The sequence below is a fragment of the Asterias rubens genome, unplaced genomic scaffold (genome assembly GCF_902459465.1).
Source record: "Asterias rubens unplaced genomic scaffold, eAstRub1.3, whole genome shotgun sequence".
Lineage (NCBI taxonomy): Eukaryota > Metazoa > Echinodermata > Asteroidea > Forcipulatida > Asteriidae > Asterias > Asterias rubens.
In genome coordinates this window covers 94,919-106,233 of record NW_022985697.1, presented here as the reverse complement: position 1 = coordinate 106,233, position 11,315 = coordinate 94,919, and the positions used below count along the sequence as shown (strand labels likewise).

The 11,315-nt window shown below is 41.2% G+C and overlaps 2 protein-coding genes across 2 annotated transcripts; both read left to right on the top strand.

Moving 5' to 3' along the window:
• The first annotated feature begins 311 nt into the window (after positions 1 to 311).
• Positions 312 to 1,274, top strand: LOC117305706 (NACHT, LRR and PYD domains-containing protein 10-like). Its single transcript, XM_033790577.1, has one exon. The coding sequence runs from the start codon at positions 312 to 314 to the stop codon at positions 1,272 to 1,274; it is 963 nt and encodes a 320-aa protein (XP_033646468.1).
• A 983-nt stretch (positions 1,275 to 2,257) lies between these two features.
• LOC117305705 (NLR family CARD domain-containing protein 4-like) lies at positions 2,258 to 11,111 on the top strand. The gene is made up of 3 exons (XM_033790576.1): positions 2,258 to 2,294; positions 5,126 to 7,571; positions 10,013 to 11,111. The coding sequence occupies exons 1-3, from the start codon at positions 2,258 to 2,260 to the stop codon at positions 11,109 to 11,111; spliced, it is 3,582 nt and encodes a 1,193-aa protein (XP_033646467.1).
• The last annotated feature ends 204 nt before the right edge of the window (positions 11,112 to 11,315 follow it).

Genomic DNA, 11,315 nt, shown 5'->3' with positions numbered 1-11,315 from the left:
TTGTTTACTACAAACTAAATTTCTACTTTGAGACACCATAGCTCAGACATCCATTGCATATAATTGTCACATGATTGGCAATCACATGACTGGCGAAAAGGAATTTGAAAAGAGGAAAGAATGTAAATAAAATCCAGCTCTGTGGTCCTCCTCAAACACGTTCACTTGAACTCAGAGGTGAAAACCAGCTGCTGTGGATCTGTCACAACAAAAGTTGTTAAATGTTGTGAGTTGAACAATTTATTCGAAGGACTTGTGTTGTGAGTGTAATCATGTTAGTGATGAATTTTTGTTTATTTTTATATTTCGTAATGTCAGGAACACCAGACCCAGATCAAGTTCAAACTGTTGAACAAAAGGCGAACAAGGCACTGAAAGAAAAGTACACAAATACAGGTAGCTATGTACAGATGCTCCCATTGGTTGATGATAGTAAGAGACACATAATGGACATCTACAGTAAGCTATGTTTAGATGAACTAGTTGACACAAGAAGGAAGACTCAACACAAGAAAATTAGTTCATATGAAGAGATTTTCCACTTTCAGACCAGGGAGGGTAATCCAATCAAACGTATTGTTGCAAGCGGATCAGCAGGAATTGGCAAGACAACCCTAATTGACAAAATTGCTTATGATTGGGCAATGGGCAACAGTGAGACACTCAATAAGTTCAAACTTGTTTTTGCTCTCAAAATGTGCTCATTAAAACAAAGCACGGAGTTAACAGAAGCAATCGGTAATCAGCTAGTGGCCAATGACTCTGTAGATCAATCTGCTTTGGAAGATTTTATTGACAAGAACCAAGACAAAGTATTGATTCTCTTGGATGGATTCGATGAATTTAAATTTGACCAGCTTGACACATCCTCATTTCGTTCGATTCTCAATATTATTCATCGAAAGCTGGGCACAGAATGTTGGGTAGTTATTACATCCCGTCCTCCCCTTGACAAATTAGTCAACTCATCATTGGTTAAAAAGCCCTATGCTCATGTGAGAGTTGAGGGGTTTTCAGATACAGATAAAAAGGAATATGTGAACAAATTCTTCACTGAAGATCGTGACAAGGCTAGCAGGCTTACAGAGCAGATAAAACAATCAGAAACCTTGTCTGATTTGGCAAAGAGTCCCATGCTACTGCTGCTGATGTGTTTGCTGGTGGGGAGCACAGAGAACACCCTCCCAGACACAATGACACAACTGTATTACCAAAGCACTGAATTACATATTCAAAAGAAAAACAAGCGACATCGAAGACGCTGCAATATCTAAGATTTTGATTTCTATTGGAAAGATTGCTTTAGATCGTCTGATTTATACTGATGAGTCATTTGCCTTTAGAGAAGGGGACTTTGAAAAGAGTGCGTTAGATGCAGCAATGAATGCAGGTGTCCTCACTAGTGAGATGGTCATTGATGGGCTTGATACCTATCAAAGAGTGTCTTTTATGCACCACACATTACTGGAGTATTGCGCAGCAATGTACTGGCAAAGCTTGATAAACACTGTGAAATTTGACAGAATCCTAGATCAGGCAGCTGCTCAGTTGACAGGCTCTTCTCGTGTGTCTCGATATGATTATCTGCTCCGGTTTTGTTGTGGAGACAATGAAGCATGTACAAATCATATTTTACAGAGGGTGCATCAAGGCAGAAATTTGAAGCTTGTCGTTATTTGTTATTTCGAGAGTCAGTCAAACAAACTGCCACCACCGAATGTTATCCACCGAATGCTTCTTTTGATCTCCTGAGGATTCTTGTACTTGAGATGAATAATGGATGATCTTTGACTGGTTGATCAAATTCCTAACTACTTTACATTGGTTGAGATATTCTTGTCGTTGTTTTGCCAGTTTGCCATTTTTCCGCCACTTCCGCTCCAGTTGACGACAGATTTTTCTCGCTGTACGAATATTACATTGAACCAGGAGACTTCAGTTCGGACCTTGACTGATCTCGTTTTCCAGGTGCGCATTTATCCAAGATGTCACTGACTGTACTCTCAAATTGGCTGACATAGGAATCCAAGCAGTCTTGATCAACTTCTAGATTTGCTAAATGGGTGCCTATGTCGCGGAACACTTCGGGAGGATTCACATGTTTCAATTGTCGGCTCTTTATAGTAACGGTTGGGACTTTGGGCTTGCACAGACTCAAGTTACACATGACTGCATAATGGTCTGATAATCCAGGTGGAATAACAAAGTTTGAGAGAATTGGTGGGAAAATTTCACGAGTTGAGACAAGGTCCAGGCAATGACCGAGACGATGAGTCGGCTCCTTGATATGCTAGGTGAGACCAAAAGCTTGAAGTAGATGCTTAAACTGGTTTGCATTGGTGTTGTGGACGTCATCAACATGAATGTTAAAGTCGCCGGTGATGATGATTTTCGATGGATGAAGCAGATATTCCAAAATCAAATTCTCAAACTCCCTTAGAAAAATTGAGAAAGTCACATGTTGGCCGTTTGAATCTCTTTCAGGTCTGTATACAATGACAAGGCGAACAGATTTAGAGTTTCCGGAAACTTCAGCATTAAGAGATTCAAAAGTTGTGAACTGGACGTCATTACTTTTCACAGAGACAGATAAAGTAGATCTGTACAGTATTGCAACTCCTCCACCAGTCTTGTGAGGTCTTGGGATGTGAAGTTGTCGTCTGGTCTCAACCATGTTTCTGAAACGGCAACAAGGTCCAGATCTTTTTGCAGAACAAAATCAGCAAAATCGTCATACTTGTTACAGATGGACTGTGTGTTTATAACACAAAGGCTGAGTTGAGATTTGGCTGGAGTCACTGGTACTGAAACAGATGGGAATGAACTTCGGGTACAGGGGGTTTATGAACAGTTCTACGGCGACCAGCTTTTTTACCACGATGTGTAGGTCGTTAAAAAGTGCTGGGATTTACAAAAAGGCCAAGGTTCTGTAATGATAATATACAGAAAGGCAGCAGAGTTGTAGCACGTGTGGAATGGGGCATAACGGAGACTGAGAAGCTTGTTTCGTGAGTAGGATTTTGCAGAGTTTGGACTAGCTTCTGCTGAGTTAGGGTTATTTTCAGCTTCAGGGCCAGGATTTACAGCAATGTCACCAAAAATCACAATTTCCAAATGAAAAGTGGCTGGGGAGTTGTCATAGTCTTTTGCAGAATGCAAGCACCAGACACAATTGATGCCGATGGAACAAAGCTGACCACAGATGAGTCAGTACAGTACAATGGTCTAGCAAGCAGAGAGAGAATGAAAAGGATACTTACCTCCATTGTCCCCAGATGGGCGAACAATGTCCATGGACTAGGTGGATGACTGCACAGGATGCAGCCGCCTAAGTGTGTGTAGCTTTATACACCAGAATTCTCAACTGAGACAGTGAAAATTTCCAACAGAAAAACACTATTTTCACAATTCAGATGACTCCAGGATACACAGAAAAAGTCCTGTAGATTCCAGGTGTAGTAACAAATTCAGTTGTATAAAAATAAGAACACAAAATGAGCAATATACTAAGAAATTAGCAAACAAACACAAAACTGATTTGAGTGGCTGCTGTCAGGCGCTCAGTCAAATCATGTCATTTAGTAGGAAATTGCTATATTTAGGTGTTGTAGAAGAGCTGTAAATTCACTTACATGTATTAATTAGGGAATGACACTGCTAATATTCTGAGACCAGTAACTTTGTTGATCAGAAACACCAGAGTTTGAATTCGGTGCTCTTAACCGCTCGGCCACGACACTTCCACAATAACAGATTAATTTATAAAACTTTGGAAACAACACAATCGTTTGTACCGTGTGCACATCCATGAAGATAAGAAAACACAATGCGCATGCGAAAACTGTGTAATTTCGCAAATCTTGTGTCTCCAATGATTCATCTTAACACGCAGGCAACAGTGCAGAGTGGCGGTACCACACGTTCTGTACAGAGAGATCTAATCCCGCTTGTTAATCGGCCACCCAGCTGGAGGTCTCCTATCTTTTTCCACTGGTCAGACAGGGGCATTGTCAGGGTTTTTCTTTTGTTACTCTGCGGTTAGTCTCGTCTTTCGAACTCCTTCTCTTCCTTCCTCCATGGTACAAACATGTACAGAAATTTTGAGAATGGCCTTGACATAAAAAATATGTAACCAAAATTATTGTCAAAGTAGAATTTGAAACAATCTTCAGTATGAGTGTCATCTCTGGAATGTGAACCTCAATTGATGTTATTCTTTCATTAGATATTAAACCTGATCTTCAGCAAGTTCAGAGCCACCAATCATCACATGATCACAGTTAGCCCTAACCAAGTTCAGCAGGCTAATATTCCGAGCACAAATTGACTTTAATATGTATAGGCCAAGTATTACTGCTAAGGAAAACTTAACATCAATATTTTTGACTTGAAGCAAAGTCTAAACGACACATGGTGTCAATATTCATGACAAGCTACATAAATTGACTAGAGTGCTAACTCCCCTTTATACACGCACTTATGTTTTTATGCTGTGTGGGCGCATCCATTTTCGTGGCCATGTGTGTTCTCTTAAAATGAAAATCAGTCCGTAGTCACGCACCACATCGAACATGTCTGCGCCCAGGGAGGCTTCAAAACGCAGAGCAAGTTAGCGTTCTAGTCAATAGATGCAGTTATCTGCTATAAAAATTTCACAAAAACTTTTGTTCAAGTTGGAAGAGGTTGTAAGTATTGAAACAACATGTATGGTGCTTCGAGTGCCATGATACTAATATCTCACCATGTCAACTTATTCAGTAAAATGTGTTGAAATTATATGATACGAAACCACTCATGTCAAAGAAATTTACTATAAATTTTTTTTTTTAAATTCTACTGAGACACCATAGCTCAGACATCCGTTGCATAGGATTGTCACATGATTGGCAATCACATGACTGGCGAAAAGGAATTTGAAAAGAGGAAAGAATATCAATAAAATCCAGCTCTGTGGTCTTCCTCAAACACATTCACTTGAACTCAGAGGTGAAAACCAGCTGCTGTGGATATTGTCACTAAAAAAGTTGTTAAACTTTGTGAGTTGAACAGATTATTCAAAGGACATGTGTTGTGAGTGTAATCATGTTAGTGATGAATTGTGTTATATTTTTATGTTTTGTAACAGGAACACCAGAACCAGATCAAGTTCAAGCTGTTGAACAAAAGGCTAACGAGGCACTGAAAAAAAAGTACACAAGTACAGGTAGCTATATACAGATGTTCCCATTGGTTGATGATGATAAGATACACATAATGGACATCTACACTAAGCTATGTTTAGATGAACTAGTTGACACAAGAGGGAAGATTCAACACAATAAAATTAATTTGTATGAGGAGATTTTCTTCTTTAAGACCAGGGAGGGTTATCCAATCAAACGTATCATTGTGAGCGGATCAGCAGGAATTGGCAAGACAACCCTAATTGACAAAATTGCTTATGATTGGGCAATTGGTAACAGTGAGACACTCAATAAGTTCAAACTTGTGTTTGCTTTCAAAATGCACTCTTTAAAAAAAAGCTCCAACCTAACAGAAGCAATATTCAAGATGCTGCTGGACAAAGACACATTAGATCAATCTGCCTTGAAAGAGTTTGTTGACAAGAACCAAGACAAAGTATTGATTCTCTTGGATGGATTTGATGAATTTAAATTTTATCCGCTTGACACATCCTCATTTGGTTCGATTCTCAATATTCTTAATCGAAAGCTGGGCACAGAATGTTGGGTAGTTATTACATCCCGTCCTCCCCTTGACAAATTAGTCAACTCATCATTGGTTGAAAAGCCCTATGCTCATGTGAGAGTTGAGGGCTTTTCCGATACAGATAAAGAGGAATATGTGAATAAATTCTTCCCTGATGCTCATGTCAAGGCTAGCAAGCTTACAGAGCAGATAAAACAATCAGATACCTTGTCTGATTTGGCAAAGAGTCCCATGCTACTGCTGCTGATGTGTTTGCTGATGGGGAGCACAAAGAACACCCTCCCAGACACAATGACACGACTGTATAACAAAGCACTGAATTACATATTCAAAAGAAAAACAAGAGACATCAAAGACGCTGCAATATCTAAGATTTTGATTTCTATTGGAAAGGTTGCTCTAGGTAGTCTCCTTTCTAAAGATCAGTCATTTGCCTTTAGAGAAGGGGACTTTGAAAAGAGTGTGTTAGATAAAGCACTGAATGCAGGTGTCCTCACTGGTGAGAGGGTCATCGATGGGGTTGAAACCTATCAACGAGTAACTTTTATACACCACACATTTCTGGAGTATTGCGCAGTGATGTACTGGCAAAGCTTGATAAACACCGAAGAATTTGACAGAATCCTAGATCAGATTGAGTTGACAGCCTCTTCTAGTGTGTCTCGATATGATTATCTGCTCCGGTTTTGTTGTGGAGACAATGTGGCATGTACAAATCATATTTTACAGAGGGTGCATCAAGGCAGAAATTTGGAACTTGTCGTTATTTGTTATTTCGAGAGTCAGTCACAGGAACTGCCACCAGCAAATGTTATCAGTTCAATTCTGACTGATCGTCTTATACTTCACAGTTGGAATAATGATAGTACAAATGCATTCTTTCATTTTCTGAACCAAGTGGCAGCCATCAGCAGAGGAAATGATTATTTAACAAAGGCTAAATGTTTGGTTGTGTCTTATTTAAATTTCCCAAGGTTTGGTGAAGATTTGGTAAAGTCAATAAAACTAATGACCAATTTACAAACTCTTTCTCTGCCGAGCAGCTCATTAACTGCCGACAATACTAATCAAATCCTATCATCATTGGCAAGTCCATCAACATTGACTGAGCTAAAGCTCTCAGACAGCATAGCCTTGGGTGGCTCTGTGTCATTGTTGGCTCCTCAATTGATGAAACTGACGCGCCTCAAATATCTGTGCTTGGATGGTTGCTCACTGAAAGCTCAAGATGTGTCACCCATTGCCAAGTCAATGGGTGACACTCTGGTTAATCTAGATGTATCATGGAATAGAGCATTGGGTGGCTGTGCATCCATTTGGGTTCCTGAACTGGGGAAAATGGAATGCCTTCAAGATATTGACTTGCAAGGCTGTTCAGTGCAAGGTACAGATATTGAGCCCATTGCTGTGGCACTGAGTGGTGTGTCTACTCTGGTTGAACTTGATCTGTCATGGAATCAAGACTTGGGTGGTTGTGCAAAGATGTGGGCTCAGCACTTGAAGGGAATGAGACACCTTGAGGAGGTGAAATTGCGTGGGTGCAAATTGATAAATAAAGATGTTGAACCAATTGCTGTGGCACTGAGTGGTGTGTCTACTCTGGCTCATCTGAACCTCAGGGGTAATAATGCATTGGGTGGCTGTGCATCATTGTGGGCTCAGCATTTGAAGAAAATGAACCACCTTAAGAGACTGACATTGATGAATTGTAATCTGACAGGTGGTGATATGGAGCCCATTGCTGAGTCAGTGAGTGACATGCCTAATCTGAATCATCTAGATCTCTCAAGAAATGATCCATTGATTGGCTGTGCATCATTCTGGGCGCCTCATTTGAAGCTAATGACCAAACACCTCAAAAGGCTCAGAATGAGTTACTTTACAAATAAAGATAAGCAGCACATTAATGCATCAATCGGCTGCAATTCGCCCATATTGATGTTGTCTGAACAACCAGATACGAATAAAACAAGCAGACAAATTATATTTTGATTGATTGCCACAGCCTCTGAAAACTGTTTTATTTCCAAAACAAAAATTGTGAAGGTTGCCGAAAAACTTATGGCTAGCCAGTCACACACATAAAAATAGCTTCTGGTACACATGACCCCACAATTGTTTGGCCAGTACTTGGCTTCTTCTGCCCACATAACACTCATCAAATTTGCCTAGTACCTGGAGTCTTCTTCCCATGAACACATGACCTCAACCATTACTGGGCACCATGCCCGAAGTAATTAATTGGCAAACAATTGCCACACCACAACAAATCTGGCCAACATGGCTTCTTCTTCCAATGTACACGTGACACAACCATTAATGGGCACCACGCCCCTATTACTTATTTGGCACACAAATGTTATATTTGTTAACTGGCACCTGGCCAAACATTAATCTGCATGCCCACCTGACTCCAATCACGTGGGCACACAGTCAGAATGCACTAAAACAATTATTGAAACTAGTCATACCTTACACAATGAGGTTAACCCATCAATCAATTAATTAAGTTGTAAAATTCCACCTTGAGACATGAGGTCGAACTTAGCCCCTAGGGAACCTCAGAGCGCTAACACAACTTATTGTTACAATACTTTAACTCAATATACGAATGGGCGTGTAAGTTCCTTGAACAAGGTGTACAAAGTGAAAGAAATAATTTGAAAAAGTACATTTACTTGCAACTATAACCCCCAAAACAGAAACACTGTGTGAATCCCGTAAAAAACGCCAAACGCGTCCCACAGGGAGAACATGGCAACAAGCCCAATTGGAGAACATTGCAAGTTGATAAATGGACCAGCAACACACCCTTAATCTCCTTTGCTAACTTCTCTTTCACCACTTGAGGGCGCTCGGCAGCCGAGGCCAAACAACCTGAATCACGGGGGACGCGCGGTCCATCAAAACATAATGAAAAACCTTTAGAAAAACCAGACCGCAAAATCCCTGCATCTCCAGTTAACGGGTACACTGTCAACCATAAATCCAAAATAGCACAGTTAATTGGAGTTTGGAGAACGAAAAGAATAATTAATTCCTTTCGCTAGAGCGCCCCCTGGATTTGGATTATGAGCCTGCTGTGATGCCGATTTGGCAACTTGCCCGCTTCCCAATTGTGCACGAAAGCCTGGTTTAGCGCTTTGCGGGGGAGCTCTTGGGGAATTAGCCCAGCGAGATTGCCCAGCGTTACGGCAACTAACTGCGCCATGACCAAAAAGCCGACATTTGCTACAACTGTGCGCAAACCTACATGCACCAAAGTGACACCCAGTAGCGCTGTTGCACGCTAAACACAAACCAGGCCTAGGCGGTTGAACAACATGATTGTGCCCATTATTATCATGTGCAGTTGCACGCGAAGAAACATTGGAGTTTGAGGTAAATGGAGTTGAAACAGCGGCTACTGTTAACCATAATTCAGTATGGAGGTTGCCCCACGATCGCCCCGGATCAGATTCTTGCTTTAGACGAAATTGATCGTCATATGTTCGCCAGCCCAAACCAGGATATTGAATTGATGCAGTGCCAATTATCTCCGCATACTTCAACAACTCTGCACAGCGCGTAGGATGTTTGGTGACAAAAATTGACATGAACGTGTTAAACGCCAATTGCCACATCCCAAATGAATCCAGCTTTTTGCGCAAGGGCCCTGGCTTTTTTATGACGAGCTGATTGCCCTTCATTACAAACTGCAAGTTATTCTGATCGGGAGCTCTCGCCATTACCGCATTGGCGGTGTCTTTGTACTAAAAAGAAAAATCAACAAAGGTCCCTTCCCAAATTTTGTCCTTGATGGCTTGAGGAACATGGAACCCAAGTGGAGTAAACTTGGTCAGGCCCAACTGAGGAATTGGGACTGGCCGCGTCCCAAAATCTATGCCACAAAGAGGCCCAACGCCACCACTAGTATTAACAATATTGACGGAGTCGTCATGCGAGTTGGACAAATTACTTTGAGGCCCGGAATTAACAGATAGGCCTACACCCGGTAAATTACTGGTATGCCTAATACTACTAGGAGTAGGATACTCACCACCCATTGCTAACACTGGCGGCAAGTGGGGCGGCGTGTAACAAACGGGCAGTTGACAGGCTCTTCTCGTGTGTCTCGATATGATTATCTGCTCCGGTTTTGTTGTGGAGACAATGAGGCATGTACAAATCATATTTTACAGAACGTGCATCAAGGCAGAAATTCGAAACTTGTCGTTATTTGTTATTTCGAGAGTCAGTCACAGGAACTGCCACCAGCAAATGTTATCAGTTCAATTCTGACTGATTATCTTATACTTTACAGGTGGAATAATGATAGTACAAATGCATTCTTTCATTTTCTGAACCAAGTGGCAGCCATCAGCGGAGGAAATGATTACTTCACAAAGGCTAACAGTTTGGATGTGTCTTGTTTCAACTTCCAGAGGTTTGGTGAAGACTTGGCAAAGTCAATCAAACTAATGACTAATTTACAATCTCTGTCTCTGAAGGATAGCTCATTAACTGCTGCCACTACCAATCAGATCCTATCATCATTGGCAAGTCCATCAACATTGACTAAGCTACACCTCTCAAGCAATAAAGCCTTGGGTGGCTCTGTATCATCGTTGGTTTCTCAATTGATGAAACTGAAGTGTCTCAAGAAGCTGCACTTGCCGGATTGCTCACTGGAAGCTCAAGATGTGTCACCCATTGCAGAGTCAATGGGTGACACTCTGGTTCATCTAAGCATATTACTGAATAGAGCACTTGGTGGATATGCATCCATTTGGGGTCCTGAACTGGGGAAAATGGAATGCCTTCAAGGTATTTACTTGGGATATTGTTCACTGCAAGGTACAGATATTGAGCCCATTGCTGTGGCACTGAGTGGTGTGTCTACTCTGGTTAAACTTGATCTGTCATGGAATCCAGGCTTGGGTGGTTGTGCAAAGATGTGGGCTCAGCACTTGAAGGGAATGAGACACCTTGAGGAGGTGAAATTGTGTAGGTGCAAATTGGGAGATAAAGATATTGAGCCCATTGCTGTGGCACTGAGTGGCGTTCAAACTCTGGCTCATCTGATTCTCATGGATAATGATGCATTGGGTGGCTGTGCATCATTGTGGGCTCAGCATTTGAAGAAAATGAACCACCTTAAGAGACTGAGATTGATCGATTGTAATCTGACAGGTGGTGATATTGAGCCCATTGCTGAGTCAGTGAGTGACATGCCTAATCTGATTTATCTAGATCTCTCAGATAATGATCAATTGGATGGCTGTGCATCATTCTGGGCGCCTCATTTGAAGCTAATGATCAGACACCTCACAAGTCTCATGATGGGTTACTTTACAGATGAAGATAAGCAGCACATTAATGCATCAATCGGTTTGAATTCGCCCATACTGACGTGGGGTTAGACAACCACATAAGACTACTACTTGACAACAACAACTTCAAACATTCTAGACAAAGCCTTATCCAATGGAATGTCATTGTAGATTACTCGTTTGTCATAAATGTGACTCAATCCAAATTACTCACAGGTGTGAATCTGTCATGTCATTGAGTCTGTGATTTGAGGCAAATGAAACTCATCATGTTTATTGGAGACTGTTGGATCA

Bases quoted from the DNA above. Each gene is read 5' to 3' on its own strand.
- LOC117305706 (XM_033790577.1), top strand. From the start codon at position 312: ATGTCAGGAACACCAGACCCAGATCAAGTTCAAACTGTTGAACAAAAG.
- LOC117305705 (XM_033790576.1), top strand. From the start codon at position 2,258: ATGACCGAGACGATGAGTCGGCTCCTTGATATGCTAG. The intron at 2,295-5,125 runs GTGAGACCAAAA...GTTTTGTAACAG, and splicing joins TCGGCTCCTTGATATGCTAG to GAACACCAGAACCAGATCAA. The intron at 7,572-10,012 runs GCTCAGAATGAG...TATACTTTACAG, and splicing joins ATGACCAAACACCTCAAAAG to GTGGAATAATGATAGTACAA.